The 19,384-nt window shown below is 35.6% G+C and overlaps 1 protein-coding gene and 1 pseudogene across 1 annotated transcript; one reads left to right on the top strand and one right to left on the bottom strand.

Moving 5' to 3' along the window:
* The first annotated feature begins 791 nt into the window (after nt 1-791).
* Nucleotides 792-1,926, top strand: LOC142625218 (AAA-ATPase At3g28580-like; annotated as a pseudogene).
* Nucleotides 1,927-2,654: 728 nt separating this feature from the next.
* On the bottom strand, nt 2,655-17,277 carry LOC142611189 (uncharacterized). Its single transcript, XM_075783236.1, has 16 exons — nt 16,968-17,277; nt 12,748-12,820; nt 10,949-11,014; nt 10,029-10,094; nt 9,854-9,936; nt 8,967-9,018; nt 8,808-8,879; nt 8,421-8,488; nt 8,291-8,339; nt 8,081-8,165; nt 7,888-7,989; nt 7,672-7,723; nt 6,967-7,018; nt 5,113-5,229; nt 4,044-5,030; nt 2,655-3,754 (listed from the first exon to the last, which is right to left on the bottom strand). The coding sequence occupies exons 1-16, from the start codon at nt 17,159-17,161 to the stop codon at nt 3,017-3,019; spliced, it is 2,856 nt and encodes a 951-aa protein (XP_075639351.1). The 5' UTR covers nt 17,162-17,277; the 3' UTR covers nt 2,655-3,016.
* Between the last annotated feature and the right edge of the window lie 2,107 nt (nt 17,278-19,384).

The following is a 19,384-nucleotide window of genomic DNA, read 5'->3' as shown; positions in this document are numbered from 1 at the left end:
CGGGGTGGTGCCATGCTTGCCGTGACTAAGCCGCCGTGGGTCTCGAGGTGGTGCCGTGGTGGTGGATCGGGGTGGAGCCGAGATCGCCGTGGATCGTGGGTCTCATGGGTTGATCGCCGTGACTTAGATTTTTTGTGGTTGTTTTTTGTTGTTTTTTGTGATTTCGGGGTGGTGCCGAGGTGGTTGTTTTTCTGAGCATCGGTAGTTGTTTTTTTTTTGTTGTTGTTGGTGGTGAGTTTGGTTGTGATGGTGGTTGCTGGCCGGTGGCGTGGTGGTGGTTGCTGGCCGGTGGCGTGGTTGTTTCTTGGGTTTTTCTTTTTTGGAACACTGAGAGACCTTTTGTATATTTTAATGTGAAAATATATTATTTTAATGAGTAGAATTGGAAAATAGAAGTTTTGATGCTGGGTGTAGTAAAAAATGGTATTGTATAATTGATAAAGTGACTTTTTAGATGGTAAAATATGATAGAATTGAAAAAAATGAATGCGGATGCTCTTAGATGTTCCTAAATGGTTTTGGTAAAGACATGCAATATAACTTTACTTAGTAAAGTTCATTGCCGTCAAATAAGGAATCTGGGTTTGAAATTCACTTACACTAAAAAGAAATTCATTTAGTATCTTAGCCTGATAATAAAGAACAATCATAATGAAATAAATGTAAGTGAAATCCTATCAGATAAGTAAATAAATTTTGAAAATAAATACAGTAAACTCTTAAACCATCCTTACCACTTTAGCGGGACAGTGAGGGTGTCCAGGAAACATTCTCTCAACTTGCAAATCCTCATGAGAAGGAGCAACACAAGTTCTCCCCAACGGAGAGGAAGCAATCACTCCATGCAGTCCATGCTTCCAGACACTAAATGCCAGATTGAAAATCCATCCTCTGCTAGTACCCTCCATTCGATGTGCTATCAAGGTATTAAGCTTAAGTAGTATTCAGGAAAGATTGTGTCCCGATCCAACTCAATATCTTACTATCCTTCTGATAATGAGAGGAGGTTTTATGAGCTTACTTTCAACAAGTACCTTCAAATCGTTACTAAGAAATATTTGCAGTATGTGGTTTCAGAAGGCAGGGAAATCCAGTTGAATAGAACGCAAAAGAGGCTGCACACAAATAATCCTATCAAGGAGGACAATGACAATAACAAGTTATGGACCTGTGTAGTTTTTGAGCATCCTGTGACTTTCCAAACTCCTGCAATGGATCCAAAGGAGGAGGAGATTATCAATGACCTTGTTACTTTCAGTAAAGAAAAAAAGTATTATGCAAAGATTAGCAAGGCTTGGAAGCATTAATATGTCCTCTATGGTCCACCGGGAGCAGGAAAGTCCACCATGATTGCTGCCATGGCTAATTTTTTGGGCTATGTTGTTTATGATATTGAATTGACTTCTATTAAGAATAACACACAGTTAAGAAGGATGTTTAGTAAGATATGTAATAAATCAATCATTGTGTTTGAGGATATTGATTGTTCTTTGGACTTAATTGGCGAAAGGAAAAAGAAGATTGTGATGGTGTTGATAGCAAGGTTAAACTCTCTGGGTTTTGAACTTCATTGATGGGATTAGCTTTGCCTGTGGAGGAGAAAAAATCATTGCATTCACGACTAGCTATTTTGAAAAACTCGACCCGGCTCTCATTCGAAGAGTAAGAATGGACAAGCACATTGAGTTATTCCACTGCAAGTTTGAAGCTTTCAAGGAATTGGCTAAGAACTATTTGGAAATTGAGTCACGCCCACTGTTTGAAAGGATCAGCCAGTTGTTGGAAGAGGTAGACATGTCTCCTGCAGATGCTGCCAAAAATTTGATGCGCAAGACTGAGGATGGTAATGCTGAGACTCAAGACAAAGAATGTGGAAAAGAAGAAACTAAAACGTATGTTATGATCCTAGTGTCTCATATGAATTAAGTATAAGCTTAACTATGTGTTTAAACCTCTCAAGCACCCTCTCATTGTAAGTTGGTTTTCAAGGTTCATGGTCATTGTATTAAATTACCAAATTATTTTTTTAATACATTGATAATTGAGAGTGGGGAAATTTGAATCCGATAGAAACACTAGGTGTCAATTGAGCTACGAGACACTTGAAAAATTACTAAATTAATTTAGTGATATGAATATGGATTAAAATCTGGTACAAGTACTCTCAATTCTCTCATAAAAATTTTAACTTCTCTACTTTTTTTACCTTTTAAAACTTTCTTTATTCAATAATTGAAATTGAAAGTTACTTTTTTAACTCTTAATCTTAGTCATCGATGGCAACTGCACATGGTAGGTATTTTACATGATCTCAATCCATATGAATATAAAAAGCCGGGTAACGAAAATCAAAATTATTAAATTCTCTCCCCCGTTATAACTATTTAATTAAAATTATATATATATAGCTTACAATTTAGATTCTAAGAAGCCACAAGACATGTTCTTAGGTGCCCAAAAATATCTCATAGCAAAGAGCAACGATAACTCTTTAGGAACCAGCAAAGATCGGCAGTTTTATCTTTAGACACGAAGACATAATAAGTTGGCACATGATGCTAATAAAGCAGCTTTTTTATGGTGATGTGTCTACCAATTTCACATTCTTTAAAAATGAAAACGCTTGCAATAAGATGGTTGAATAACAAACACCAGAAAGAAAACACTGACGCAATGTATTGAAATGTGAAGTTAAACAGCAATATAGCATTGTAAAATATCAAGACAACGTAAATACATACCTTCCCCCGGCCCCCAACTCTCTACCTTCTCTGAACCAAAGACATATTCAGAAGCCACAGTCAGTCCCTAAATCCAACCCTCATTTACCAACTAAAAACCCTGAATATTCATCTCTATACAGACCGACCATAACCAGCATTCGACTCACCAATTAACTTTACAAGGTAACCATGGAATACAAAATTGGTCGTGGTATATTATATTATGTACACCTCCCATCAAGCAAACATAAATGCATGTCTATAAAATGCTCAGGCCGAATACTTGGGCTGTGTCATTGGATATTAGATGTTTGAGGACTGCGGGCATTTCTGTTATTTGCGATCAGTGCCTGCAGTTGTGGTAAAACACTAGATGCTGGAGGAGTCAGATTTGGTGGTGGTCTTGCAGTTTGAGCTGTCTGGGTTGGCTGAATCATGAATTGACTAAGAGCTTCAGAATAAGCCCGACCTGACAAGCTTCCACGCATTCGACCAGAGGGCCGCCAATTCTGCTCTGATGTTGAGTCCAGCAAACCATCAGCCCTTGGAACTGCTTGTGACATCCCTCCCATGTTCCCTCTTTGCTCCCCTGTGGATGCCCTTAAGCCATCAGCACTCGCTGGAAGGGACTGCCCTGTTCTGGACGTTTGATTTAGAACTGGAACAGATGGTGCCTGTCTACTGTTCTGGGGATGATATCGGTTCTGATTAACCATATATCTAGCTGGTTGGCTACCAGTAGTTCCTGCTCTGTGACTGATTCCAACTTGTCCACCACCTTGCTGAACTTGGGTCCGCAAGGGGTGCGAAGATGGTGGAATAGGGCTTGAAGATTGACCCACAGACTGGGGCATCCGTGAGTTAAAAGCTTGCTGCAGGTGTGAATTTTGAAATTCAGTTAAAAGCCCAGAAGTTGATTTGTAATGACTTTGCATTCGACTCGGAGCTGTATGGCCAAGACCCGGTGGGACGGATGGACTGGAAACATGTGAACGACTGGAAGCATGTGAACGATCTTGATGATCCCGGCTCTGCAAATATAATTTTTTTTTTTTTTAAACTATAAAAATTAAGACCAGATGCAGAAAAATGTGAACAGTGTAGATCTCTGGACATAACACAAGAGTTCACACAAAATAAGAAAACAAAATGTATGGGTAGGCTCAACAAACAACAATTAATCCTAAATCCCAACAAACTGTAACTATTTCATCAAATCTACAGGTGCTCCCGGATTTCAAACTTGCTTAAAAACTGGTAATGCCTGCATAATTAAAAGGAGAAAAGACAATATGGGGGATAAAATAATTTAATTCCAACCTGTATCACTGAGGGACGCTGCAATAAAGATGAAGGAATATCTGACACCTGAAGTGGATTCATATGTGCTCTAAAGTGCTGTTGCCTTTCCATATCACTACATATTGAATTGAAAGCATCTGCTGTGGGTGCCATAGGAAGGGCAACCTGAGGAGAAATCAAGGAACCATTTGGAGTCAAACTACTTCTTGGTCTTTCTTGTGGATTTGGTGTCTGAGACTGAGCTGGCAGGGCCTGAACTGCTATCGGAGTCCTGTTCACATGTCTGGGTAGCAACCTCCCATACTCGTTGACAGAATGTGCATACTGTGACTGTTGCAACTGAAAATTATTGGGAGAACTTTGACTTTGTATTAGAGAGGTGGTGAAATTAGTATTCCCATGACCCTCAGGTTCTAGATTAAGAGCAGGAGATACAGCATCAGTCACATGTCTGGGTAGCAACCTCCCATACTCATTGACAGAATGTGCATATTGTGACTGTTGCAACTGAAAATTATTGGGAGAACTTTGACTTTGTATTAGAGAGGTGGTGAAATTAGTATTCCCATGACCCTCAGGTTCTAGATTAAGTGCAGGAGATACAGCATCAGTCAACGCAGAATTCAAAACACTAGACCAAGCACTGGAGGTCGTCACAGAATTCAAATATTCCTCTAGTTGAGCAGAAGAATTTTGATTAACCCCATTTGGAGTGTTTGAATCTGGCAGCAAAGTTAAATTTGAAGTAACTGGAAGACTAGCCAGTATAGGTTTCCTGTCTTCAGTTTCCCCAGCGCTGACTACTTCCATCTCATCATTATCCTCAGTAAGATCCAAAACATTTGAGACGCTGGTAGATTCTTGTTGCTCCGTCTTTTCATTCTGGCACTTTAGGGTCTTTTCTCGTGCCGGATGTACGTGATCATCACTTTCCAGTACAGCCTTCCATGATCCATCTGCGGAGATAATCACTTCACTGACATTCTCTCCCACCTCTCTCAAAACCTGGGAAGAACAATAATTATTCAATGAGAAGAGAAAAGAACATTAAAAACCTTATGAAAAGTGGAAACAAATAGCTACTTACCTTAACCATATTTTGATCAAGACGAATATCCAAGTAGCAGACATACTGATTACAATGTGGGCAGCGCCAGGATGGTCTTCTTGAATTTATATCAACAAAGTTACCAAAGTCGAAACACTACATCAAGCAGAAGTAAGAGATCACAAAATCAAATATTAATCATAATAAATTAATAAGGGTTAATTACACTTTATGGTAGGGTTGAGTTCATTTTTTAAACTTGTGATTTAAAAAATCACACTTCACCCCCACCAAAGATCAAGTCCATTAAGGCGTTAACACCATTAGTCTTAGCTGTTAAAAATTGCATGTACAATTAACATGCCACCAGAAAAGATCCTTAAACATGACCAATGGAAAAAGAGAGAACACAAGAGAAAGATGGGAATTCTAGGCTGGTGCACAGGAAAGAGAAGCCAAAAAATTGATAGAAAGGAAGAGAAAATTAGAGAGAAAAAAAAGATGAAGTAAATTGTTTCCAAAAACACAGCATGACAAGATTTGATAATGTTGTAACACAGCTTTCCAGTGTATCCAAGTCTTAATGCGGGTGATCAACAGATCATCAACTAATCAATTATATTTTCAACCATGGCAAGTCTTGACCTGTCCACCTCCATACAACCAGGAAAAATGAATAAAAATTTCTTTGCAACTATACTTAACAACAATGCCAGCACACCTATTCACAGACGGAAAGATCAAGGAAGAGCAAGGAACAGCCATCCATGTGTAATTTCATTTCAAAGCAACTATGGAACCTACATGGCTTTCGAGGTGGAAGTGGCTAGTACAGATGGTGGCTGAGGTGTTTGGTTGTAATGGAGAAGCCATGCAATGAACCCCACCCCCCCCACAGAAAGAAAAAAAAAAATCAAGTCCGTGTAGTTTCCTCAATCTCTCTCATTCCTCTATTTTATCTTCAGTTTTTGAGAACAAAGAAAAATTAACTCCAAACTTTATGACGTGGTTGCTTCTTTTCTCTATTATTTTCTTCTTCTTTTTTAAATTTCTAACCCAAACTCTCCATTCTATTTCTCGTTCACTAGATCTGTCTAATTCCCTAACCAAAACCTAGCATTATATTGTAAATCCGCTTCTCTTCACATTTTGTCTAACCAAAACCTAGCATTATATTGTAAATCCGCTTCTCTTCACATTTTGTCTTTTATCTCGTTCCTTCTCTCAGCCACTCTCTTTTTCGTTCCTCCATTTATCTCTTTTGTTTATCATAATTTGGCAAGTGGCTTTTTTCATGTGCCTTTTTAAACGTTAAGACAGATGGATGCTAACAGATTTTATCTCAAGTGGATAAAGTGCAACCTTTCAAACCACAAATTGGTAAAATAAACCCAAGATAGGTAAAATGTAAATTACCCAGCACCAATAAGAAAAACTACAGCAACAACAATAATAATAAATACTAAATGATTTTTTTAAAGTAATTGAAAAAAAAAAGGGGGGTGCAAACCTAGTACACAGGAAGTATACAAATTAAAATTCCCAAGCAAAATAAATAAATAAAGTAATCAATAAAGGTTAACGATAATATATCCTGAATGATAAGAAAGACAAAACAATTAAGAACTACAAAAGCCAAATCATCCATGCACAAGACAGCTAATACAATTTTAAAAAAATGATGTTTGAAGACAATGAAAGCAGACACATGCAGGCACTTCAAAAATTAAAGTGATCTAAGAAACTAATACAAAATAATAATCATAGAAGGTGACATGTGAAGATCAAAATATTCAGCATATTGAAAAAATAGATCAAGTCACAGTAAGTATAGTGTGTGTGTGTGTGTGTGACTTCTCTGTATTATGTGTTGAAACTAGTCCGATCACTAACCTGAAGGTGTTTGCATGAATGTCCTTTGACAGGAGTCCCGATACGTGCATAACTGTTTGGGAATAGAGAGCCAGACAGATAAGCAGAGTACCAATAAATTTTTGTTCGTGTAATGATAATGGAAACATCATCTTGTTAAAAATTTCCATCCAGTTTGTCACAATCTAAATGGACAGGAAATGTAACAACCCATCCACAATCACTATAATTGCTAACTCAGATTGTCGCGCACTATAAAATATCACAAAACCTTTGAGACGCATGCAGACTGGGCAACAAGGTTGGAGGATTGACAAATGACAACACATAATCATATATAAAAAATAGTACATAGCATCATTTGATTCAGAACGTAAGGTCTCCCTCTGTCTCACAGACACCCTCCCCTCCCTTTCAACCAGCTGAGCTTTTTCCCTTCAGGGCTGATAGAGGAAGTAAAGTTTCCAAAGATCAACACCATCAGTTTTCTCATTAATTGACAAAAGTTAATACTGATAATCTGTTCCTCATGTGAGAATGTTTATGAAGCCGTAACTTCTAGGGAAGTAGTAATATTAACAAGCAAAACAAGATAAGAAATTAAGAGTGTTTTGTTTGTTAGTTCGTTGATTGTATGTTTGTTCATATACATATACAAAATATGATAAAATAAAAAGATCTGACAAGTATCAAAACATCACAGTTCTAAGCAACAATACGGCATACCTTATTGGACAATTCAGTGATATTCGCGATGGCCCCTCAATTATGTCAGAATCTGATGTTCAAAAGAAATGCAGAAGGGAGGAGATAGCCATGCATTAAACATCAATATAATGGTAAGCCAAGAAGTATAGTAATTCAAATCATAGTGAAAGTACTGGCAGCATAAAATCAATACAGAAAAATATCTCTATTACTACATTATAGTCCTAAACATACCAGAATCAACTGTAGCTACAGCAGGCTGCACGTAATCAGGTAGCACTGGAGTGTCAGGTGATGACATCACACTCATGAAGGCAACAAATATAACATAACGACCTAAACAACAATGATAGTTTCTTTTATAGCTGGATGAATATCACACTGCATACAAGATGCTTAGATGTAAAAGATTTGTCTTTAAGCATACCATTGAACTGGCCCACGGCTTGTAGAAGATTTGTCCCATATTTAAGCATATGAGTCACATTTGTTGGTAGCTGTGGTCCAGCATCCTGATAAAGAAAATGAAATACAAAAAAAAAAAAAAAAAAAAAGTCAGATCAAGCCTATGTTACAACCAGCACCAAAGCTGTTATACAAATAAAGTTATCCATATAGTAAATGGAACTGCACAAACCACATGAACATTAGTCCTCCTGTCTACTCCCTTCCCATTCAGAAGAAAACTACAGGGGTTAAAAGAAAATGTTGTCAGAGTAGAAAATAACTCTAGTATATTAGAAAGAAAAGGATAAAACAAGTCATACTTCACTTGGGGGGGACTTATAACACATGCAGATGTCTCTATGCTATCTGTTTGTGCTACAAATAACCACTGAAAGCAAAACAAGAAGTAACAACCACAAAGTGAGATTCTAAAAATGATTTTAATAAACAAATTTTCTTTCACGTATAATAAGGAAAAACAAAAATATTAATTGAGAAGAAAAGGAAACACATACCCACACATATAACTACATGCATAGACGATGCATCATTGGATTTCAATTCATTTCAAACTGATAAATTACATAAACATTGAAGGGAAGGGGGTTCGACATTTCAACTGAATAGCGTGGGGGGACAAAAGGACCTTTAAGGGGGGGGAACCCCTATATTGTCAGCTAATTCATATTGATTTGAGAGATGCTTACAATTTTTTCTTGAGGAGAATGTGCCGTATTCTTTGAAATATGGAAATCAATCACATACGCCCCATATCCAGGCTACAATGCAAACAAAAATTGATTAAAAGGTGCTCCAAAATAATACAAGAAATCAGGTTTGGACTTTGGAGAAAGAGGATCACTCACCTGGACTTCAAGAGAAGCCAGTGTCTGGCCCATCTTCATTCGTGGGTAGAACCTGCACAAAGAGAGAGAGAGAGAGAGTTCATCATTCAATCATGCATTAAAGTATATTTATAATTTGTAAGGACACAACATCCTACTGCGTGAAGACAATCTGAAACTATATCACTATTCCTGTTAGGAACTCAACTTTTGAATACAGCTAGCTTAAAACCTTTCTGTTGGATTTCCCCTCAACATCTATCCAATTGACAAGAAAATTAAAATCAATACAAAACAGACACTGAAATTCTACGGTCACTACGACAAAGCCGAAGTTAAAGTTATATGGTCTTTTTATTCATGTATAAGGAGACCTTACTGAACAAGCTATGGTTTTAAGTTGGGATTAATTTTTACCAGGTCAGGAATGTCAGACCCTGTAATTACAATTTGAAAAAATATCCATGCTAGCACAGGCATGATCATCATTAAGGGGAAAAAAAATAAAACAATTGGAAAGGATCCCTATACATACTCTACCAATCAAAGATATCAGTACTAATATAAATCTAAACAAAAGAACAACAAAGAAACCCAGATCAAATCCATTGAAAGATTTTGCGCTTACATATTTCAGAATTTTAAACACTGCAGTAATTGCTTAGACATAAAATGGTAAAAAAAGGAGTCAGAATGTAGACATATATCTTACTTTTCCTTCAATGGGAAAAGTCAAATCCTAGTAAAACTCAGATTTCTAATTCAATGTGGTTCCTTTCTGGGGCCTGAGCTACAAGCCCAGTACAATTATTTAAAACAGACATTAAATTGAATTACAGTTGCAAAAAAAAGTTGAATACGCACTAAACATTCAGTAAGAAATTGTGGAGAGCAAAGCATGTTCCCACCTCTCCATAATTTTGCTAACAGAAGAGAGAGAACCACTATCTCCTGTGTTAATATCTCCTGGACTGCAGAAGCTGCTACCTAACTATAAATCAGAAATATGACCATTAGCAATAGCTATATTACACAAAGCCATAAACAGAATACACTCTATGAGAAAATTATTTGATAGCAAACCTCATTAGCAAGAGCAAAAAGTTCTTCAGTCTCCTTTTTTGAAAACCACCCAATCTTACAAGCATTCTGCCATGGAAAAACACAGATTAATATAGGAAATATATTGTGAACAATATACCTAAAGATTTTTTTGATGTATAATATTTTTTTTGTCCTCCAACTATTGAGTAAAATTCGGTCCTCCGACTAATGAGTAAAATTCAATTTGGTCCGTCAAATATTAATTGTGTCAAATTAGTCCCTCAACTATTACTTCTGTCAATTTAGACCCTCAACTTCAAAAATAAAGTCAATTTCATCCTTAGATCTCCCCTCAGATCAAATTTAATGAAATTAACTGAGTATATCTGTATATGTTAAAAGGTTATTATGAAAAGTGAGAAAATTTCAAAATCAAGTCAATTTGAACTATCAATTTTGTTAAAATTTAAACAGAGAGGGGAGACCTAAGAATGAAGTTGACTTGATTTTGAAATTTGAGGGACGAAACTGACACAATTAATAGTTGAGGGACCAAATTGAACTTTACCCAATAGTTGGAGGACCAAATTAGTAATTTAAACTAAGATATCTTGAGCTAGAATCCAAGAGAATCTGTGTTAAACAGAAAAAGAAAGAAAATGAATAAAGAAATACAACATAGAAGTTCTAAAAGAGTGAACTGTAATCAAAAAGAAAAAACTATTACAAATAATGTTTCTTCTATCAATAAAAATGCACAACTACTTTAGTCAGATGTTGTCAGAATTCCCATCAACAAATCACAGAATCAGACACCCTATATTACCCTGAACAACCAAGAAAATGACTAGGCATGTTATTTTAGATGCCACATAAATTTCCAACATGCAAAACATTGTGAAGGAAAACATTAAAATTTTTACAGAAACCACAACAAAATAGCTGCATTTAACTCATACCTTTACAGAGATCATAAGAACCATGATAGGTGCCTGTAAAAGGAGACTATTTTTACGTTGGCATACCTATAAAACATCATAATAAAAATACAAGGGCCTGTGTCAGAATATAAAATTCATACATAAACAAATACAAAGCCGAGAGATAGTATACTAATAAGCCTCATAGAAAGATAAACAAGTCAAACAGGAGAATAAACAACAAGAATGATATCATCTGAGAATGGATGGCATACAGTGCACGAGTTGCAATGGATGGGCCAGCATAAAGATATGTGAAAGTCTGAATGCATGACGGCAGAAAGAAAAGAAAAAGGAAAGAGAGAGAGAGAGCAATAAAGAAGTAAAAACCAGTACAGTGATTCAGCTAAATGATACTTATGAACTCATTAATTTAGTTAACTAGCTACGCACAAAAGTTAAAATTAGATATTATGAAAAGTTTTTCTTTATTAGTAAGTTCACACACTCTGCAGGTCTTGAACCCACAACCTTATCCTCCATCCCATATTAAAGAAGGAGGAAGTCCATTTTAACTAGGCCTCATTCGCTATGATGAACAGTATATGTATCAAATGCATATCTTTTATCCCTCATTTTCTGGGTTCATTCTAGAGCAAATATGTGTACTACAATTACCATTTACTACATAAGTATCACCAAATTTCACACTGTAAAATAGGTTTTCAATGTCAACGATTCTGACATATGCAAATGCATAAAGATTATAATGTATTTTTTCTACTTTCTCTGGAGAAAAATGAAAATTTCTTTTCCCTCTTGTGCAAAAACACAAGCCAAGAAAAAACAAGGGCAGACCCTATAAGCAAATTCTGATAGGCAACCATATAACGTCATTCACATATTTGAATATGACATCATTTTCTTCATGCAAGATATTACAACGATTGTGCTCCTTATCAGAGTGAACAGAGTGAAAGCGCAAGAATAAACCACAAATTAAAACATAATGTTAGAAAATTAATTAAATTATTAGATTAACCATTTCATAACAGCTTAAATTGTTGAAACAATCAGTAATTTATCATGATATCAAAGCAAGTGGTATTAAGTTTGAACCCTTTCTCTGCTCTACCTCCCATCTAAAAAATTAAAATCTCACATGTTGAGCCCTACTATTAAGAGAAAGTCTAAACCTACACATCTAGGGAGTATTAGAATATAAGTTATATGCTTAAATTCACCATTTCTTAATAGCTTAAGTTTTGGGGACAATTAGTGAGTTATCATGGTATCTAAACAAATGATCCTAAGTTCAAACACTCTCTCTGCTCTACCTCCAATTTAAAAATCTCATGTGTTAAACCCCACTTATTAAGGGAGTCTAGGCCCACACGTGAGAGAGAGTGTTAAAATAATGGTTAAATAATTAAATTCACAATTTCTTAACCACTTGACCTTTTGGGATAATCAGAAAATTATAGCAAAGTAACAACCAAACATCCATTGAACATCCACCAAACAATTACCCAAACATTCTATTTTTTTCCTTCTGGCTATCACTGTCTTAGGCTCATCAACTGGTTTAGCCATTGGTGCAGAAACCTCAAGGTCATAAATACAGGAAACTAAGAGTTGTTATGAAAATTATATGTTAATTGTATAAGTCATACTTCATAAAAGTGTATAAAAAAGTTCAAAACATTAGCATGCTACAATTCCACCACAATTCCACAAACACCAATGACCATCATTCACCGCCTCCCAAAGTCTAGTCCATAGGTGTAAAAGGCATCAAACATTTTTAAAAATGCAAAAAAGATAATGATAAATGTCACCTGCTTCAACAATAAAGGTAAATCTTGAGCTTTGGGCGGGACCTCATTGTTTGCAACTGCATAATCTATACCTCTGTTTTTGTCAGAGTGAATCTAGTCAGGTACATCAATAATAATGCTAGTAATAGTATTGATAATCATAATTTAGCAATAGTATTGATAATGGTAATTTATCACCAAAAAAAGTATCGATAATGATAATGAAAATTTTAAACAATAATAATAACTCCAACTCAAATTATAGGTGACCTCAAGACACCAAGTCCTTGTATATCCCAATGCGTGAGGTGCCAAAAGGTGCTCTCCGGAGTGAAGCAAGGAGCCAAACTCTAAATATAGTTATCATACAGATAATGAATTCAAATAAAATGTATTTAAAGCTTATTAGGCACTTTAAAAAAATTTCAAACTGATAGGATGCACTACTTATTAATCTATAAGTATAGACTTTACAACAAGCTTATATAAAATAAATAAATAAAAATCTATCTCTAGAGTAATGAGTAAAGAAAAAGAGGTGAGAGAACCAAAAAAAAAAAAAAGCAAGAAAAAGAGACACCCACTACCTTAAAGTAAAGTACAAAAAGTCAAAACTACCATTTTCGCCAAATAACAATTTTATTTTATTTTTAATTTCATTGAGGCTCTCACCTCATGTATCTTAACAGTTTGTTTGAGGTGCTCGGCAACTAGCCTAGGCTCTAAAGGCAAGTGCCTCAATAAAGATACCTCACCTCAAAATTCTTTTTTTTATTTTTTTTGATAAGTAAACGTACAACTTTATTAATAAAAAAGGCCAACTCAAGTGCACTAGAAATGTACTATAGGGGCAAAAAATCAAGAGCCCAAATTACAATGATCAAACAAAACAAGAAGGCAAAAACAAGAAAAAGCCAGCAAAATCTAGCCTCAAAATTTTAAAGACATCTTAGTTGCACCTTATCTTGCCCGAGCACCTGGCTTGCCTTTTACTACACTGGGACATATAACTAACAAGGACAATAGTCAAACTCCCAAGGACAATCATAGGCAGCATTCACAAGATGTTCGACCATAAAAATTGGGAAGAGTAAAAAAGGCAATATAGCTGTCAATGAGCAATATTGCATACTGTACATTGTTGGAGACATGCACAACAGCATAATAGAATATGAAATAAAAGAAAATAATTTTTTTTTTTTTTTTGGATAGACAATAAGAGATTGCATTAAACCAAAAAAAGAAATATACATAAAGGATCCTTGGATCAAATTACAAATACAGTGAATTAATGAAATCACAAATCATTGTAGATCTACTGTATCCAAAGACTTCCACTAGAATAGAGATTCAACAAACTGAGATTTAATTCTCTCTATAGATTCCTAGCCTGTGAACATACTCTTATTTATCTCCCTCCATACATTCCACATTAAGCAAAGAGGAAGATCATTCCAAACACTGCTATTAAATGTTTCAAAACTTTGTTACCCACATTGAAGCACTCCTTTCGCCATCTTATGCACCACACTTCACATTGAATAATTAAAAGATGAAATCCCATGATTCTTTTTTCCTTTCTTTTTTTTTTAATTTAAAATTGACAGTTACTACGGGGAAGGGGGGATTTGAACCCAGGACGTGCATCCGTTGGAAACACAGGAGGTGCCAATTGAACTCTAAGGCTCTTGGCAAAATCACATAATTCCATGGCCACTAGGCAATGCAATAGCAAATTATCCACATTTTCAACACTACAGGTCTGTTTGGGAACCGCTTATTTTGCTGAAATTGAAAACTTTTTGCTAAAAATACTGTAGATAAAGGTAAAAGTTAGTTGAAATAGTACAGTGAAACCCATGAATAATATCAAAAAGTGCAGTGGGACCCATGAATAGTAGCAAAAATAAGCTGAATACTAAAATAAGTTGGCAAAATTCATTTATCCAAACGCACACTACATTTACACATAACGCACCAATGCACTTCTTTTGAATAAGTTATCCAAAGTATGATTTTTCCAATCCACAGTCCACTCTAAAAAATGTTACCTATGTAGGAATTTTTAACCACTGAACTACCTTCCTTTTCCCAAGGAAAATTTGAGAAGGCAACACCTCTCATAACCTCATAAAAGGATCAGACAGTGTAAGACCCATTCTCATTCAATCACCAATGCACCTCGAAAACCACATGTCAAAGTGTAATCAGTAGCATAGTTGTCAAAGCTCATATCCCTACTTAAAGTTTCAATCGTTGCTATATCACCCCTTTTTTTCCTTGGGGTCAGAATATGTAGTTAATGATTCTTGAATTCATTGTCACGGGTGGTTCCTTCAACATTCCAAAAGCTCATCCAAAATAGTGTTCTTCCAAATCAACCTAGATGGCTCTTAGGTGGAAGTGAAATCAGTGAATAAATTATCAAATCAGAATCATCAATTTAAACTGTTGCCAATTGGGCATATCTATAATTGCTCAAAAATTGGACAGCCTAGCAAAAAGGAAACAAAGGAACATGCATAACTAAATTGTGTTCATTCAAACTATCAAAACTCTAAAATACCAAAACAAAATTGCTTTCAATTTTTTTTTATAAGTAAAATTTCATTGAGAAAACCACCCATGAACACAGGAGGTAATTTCTTTCAGCTTATTGAAATCCAATGTCAGTCAACTCAGTGCACTTCCTCAACATTTCTTTTTTTTTTTTTTTGATAAATGCACTTCCTCAACATTTCATTTGGGACTTCTAGGGAGAATTATGACCAATCTACGTAAGAAAGGTCAGCAAGAACTATTTTGTTACAAACTTATTAGGTTTTAGTATACTAGTCAAAAGAGGAGTCCTGATACTACTAGAACAAGAAAGGGGCACCTTATATATACTTATGCACTATGTACTCAAAGAATAGATGTAGTTGATTGAAGAAAAAAAAAAAGAGTGTTTTTAGTACTAAGGCATGGTAGTCTCATTGTTCTCTTTCCCCCTTCTCTTTCTTGTGTTACTATTCATACAGCTTTAAACACCATAAATTTCCTACTTTCCTTCTTACTCCCAACCCCAAGTCAAGCCCTTCCTCTTTACCTATCAAAACCATAGAGCCCTACATACTCCCTCTATCAAATAGCTATAAAAAACTCATCAACCCCAAGCCAATTTTGAGCATTAACCTTTTCTTCTACAACTCTAAAACGTAGATCTATAAATCCTCCTAAACCTTAACCCACACCGCACCACAAGCACTCATAGACAAACTCCCAATTTGTCCTGCATCAAGCCATAAAGCTTAATACTATTAGTTTATAAAAAAAGCTAACCATGGCATTTACACATAACTACCAACTACTACCCTCTCCAAAAATCTAATAAATATCACAAAAGCACCTTAAACCAAAGAAACAACTATAAAGGAAGCATTGGAAGCAACCCCATAGTCATCACGCCATTAACCAATATACAACATATTTTTTAAAGGAAAAATTACAATTTTCCCCACCATCCCCCACACTTTGGTTTGGTCTTATCACATTTTGGTCCAAAAACTTTCAATTGCTGCATTTGAACCCTACAATGAAAACGTTAGGGTTCCTTCCAAATTAACCAATTTTGCATTTTATGCACACATTTTCGGTTACAATTTGCCCTCTTGTAGTTCAGCTCTATCACAATTTAGTCCAACAAAAATTTTGAATCACTACATTTTAACCCTTTTCCGCATTTTCTGGCTCGTATGACTAGCTTACCGACTTGATTTACGTAACTGACTTCAGGTTTAGGTTCCCGAAAGCAAACATTCCATTTAACCAAAGCCAGATGAAATCATTAACAGGTCTTTTGACATAACCCTAATGATTTTATTTTAAACAACACCAAAGCTTGTGGATTAAATTGGTGATAAGACCAAACCACATAGGGATATATTGTAATTTCCCCTTTATGATAAAGTGTAAATTCTTCTTCTTTCTTCCTTTTCTAATTAGGAAGTATCACATGCACTTAGCAAAATGCTTCTACATCATCAAGATTCCAGAAACTTCCATAATCCTCAACTCAACTCCATATACATAAAGGGATTAGCATAGAAAATTTCAGATAAAGTTGCTAAGCAAAGTGAAAACTTGAATTTAAAACAAAACTAAGATCCCGAATCCACTAAATAACGCACTTTCTTTGCAACCAAACAAACGCGTTTTCAAGCAATCGACGAAAAGCTAAATTTTACTTGAAAAATAGGTACCTGGCGAGGGATAGGCAGAGATTGAAGAACTCAACGTCGTCGGATACGAAATCGGGTTGCACGTGGGTGGCCAATCGTTCAGCCACGGCGGCGACTCGGAACGAGTTCACGAACGACGCCGATACATTAGCCCCTATGTTCAGCCCCGTCATCGACCCCGCCGCCGGTGAAGGGGTTACCGCCGTTCCGGCCATTCTCTCTCTCTCTCCCTCAAACACAAATTTTTTTGTGAGATCGCTCGCGTTCTGTAAAATATTCTTGTTTTTCTTTTTTCGCTATCTGTTTGTAAATGAAACGCAAGGAATTTGAAAATATAAGATGCCGTCTGGTAGGTGGTAGGTGTGTGAAAAATGATACGAAAATACGTATTATATTATTAAAAAATTGAAAATATGTGTTTAGACATATGAACTATACATGCTCTAAATAAGTAGGACTCACACCCAATTTTTTCTTTTTCTTTTTAAATTTAGATAGTTAATGCAAAAGGAGAATTTTAACAGTAATGTAATATTTTCGTTGAAAATATTGAGAGACAAAAAATACTAATTCAACTATTATGGCCGTACAGATAGAGGGGAGAAAGAGTGAGAGTGGAGGAAAGTAAAGAAGAATTAGCTTAAAATAGACTAATTTTAAGTTAAATTTACTTTACTTTATTCTATTCCTCTCTCTCAATCCAAACGGATCATTAAGCTCTTGTATACAACCAATTAAAGTGTCAAATTTTGTAATAAAAATAGTGTTAGTGGTTGGATATGAATCTTCTTCAATTCCAAAACCGTCGTATTTGTACATTTTATGGTTTGGATTCTATTTTTTTGCTATAATATTTTTAAGCCTCCACGATATTTTAAATTTTAGATGATGTGGCAATACATCTTTAAATTTGCTAAATCTACATGAAATGGTAAAACGGATAAGATTTGAAATAAAGAGGATTCTTTATATAAAGACATAAAGATGTTACTTTCATTATAAGTTGATAACTTAGCAAAATGTGAAAGTGGATATGGTTTTTTTTTTTTTTTTTGAGAACCAAAAGTGGATATGTTAGTAGGATTATTAATTAAAAATCGGTATTTACTTATGAGTTATACTACGTATTTCTAAAAAGAAAAATACTTACCAAGATAATTTAAAGTTATAATAAGCATTCTTTGAAGAGAAAAATATTTGTCGATAATATATTGAAATATGTATTTAGTAGTAAAGTCATGGAAAATTCAAAGTGCGTAATTTACTTATTATATGTATTGCTTCTCCTTCTTCCTTTTTGTTTTTTTCACTAAACTAATTACTTTTTTTTTTGGTTAAAATTATACTAGCATTATTATTGGTAGAGGTATATTGCTATAATGTTATTTTTGTCTCCTTAAACTGCAAAATATTGTGCACATTAGTGGTGCCATAGCCAAAAAAAATTTGACTATATGATCATTATTATTGGTGGTGCTAAACTTAAAAGTAAGCTGCAATGGTGGAGCTAAACTTAAAAATTTTAGCTCCTCATCTACAATGTAAATCCATTTATAACTGTGCATTGTAGCAAGAATCTAAAACAATATATATATATATATATATATATATATATATATATATGATGATGCCAAGAAAATCAGTAGGTTGGATGCTTCGGACTTGAAAGGACTACTGGTTCTTTCTACGGCCTGAAAAAGAAAGAAGAGCGTATCAAAGGCGACCGGGGCTGCCGGCCAAAAATCCTCCGATGGTAAAGTTAGTTTTTCCCTCTAAGTAATCTGAGTTCCAACTTTTCTTGAGTAAAAACTGAACATCCATTTGCCTTGTCTAAATCAGTCTTTATATAGTGCCTTCATAGACGGTTATCGAAATGGGAACCTCTCCTGGATTCGAGGCTCAAACGTAACTGCCATAACCGTCCAGGAGTTACATTTCTATTTCACAACGGATACATGACCGTTATGCGTGGGATAAGGGATTGTCACATTATATTCGGAGATTCTCCCAAGTATGGTAGCCTCATCCTGAATTTTCTTCGTCGAGTGCACCTGCTGATTCCAAGTGTAAAATCCTAGTCCATGGATCTTCATGTGGACGAGTCCTCTTCGGGGGGTAAGGCTGCGCACCCACGGACGAGGATGTAGCTTCGCTATCACCCTCTGGACGTCCTTGTTCGTTACCCTCGTCCTGAGGATAACTTCTGGACGGCTGCCGAGGTGATGACCGTCCACGGACGGTTTGGGTGGTTTGAGTGTTTTCATCTCACATCAGTTGCCCCTCGTCCAGGAGTTATACGATGTATCAATAGATCTTAAAACGCACCACGTGTCGCATATCCATAGGAGGTTAGTCAACCGGTTTACTCCTCCGAGGCATGCGCCACGTGTCACCTTCTGATTAGGTCCGTCGTTGCGATTACCGAGACTTTTCTGCTT

The sequence above is a fragment of the Castanea sativa genome, chromosome 1, assembly GCF_040712315.1.
Source record: "Castanea sativa cultivar Marrone di Chiusa Pesio chromosome 1, ASM4071231v1".
NCBI lineage: Eukaryota > Viridiplantae > Streptophyta > Magnoliopsida > Fagales > Fagaceae > Castanea > Castanea sativa.
This window is presented reverse-complemented; position numbering and strand designations above follow the sequence as displayed.

Bases quoted from the DNA above. Each gene is read 5' to 3' on its own strand.
- LOC142611189 (XM_075783236.1), bottom strand. From the start codon at position 17,161: ATGGCCGGAACGGCGGTAACCCCTTCACCGGCGGCGGGGTCGATGACG. The intron at 8,340-8,420 runs GTATGACTTGTT...TAACCCCTGTAG, and splicing joins ATAAGTCCCCCCCAAGTGAA to TTTTCTTCTGAATGGGAAGG. The intron at 3,755-4,043 runs GTTGGAATTAAA...TTATATTTGCAG, and splicing joins AGCGTCCCTCAGTGATACAG to AGCCGGGATCATCAAGATCG.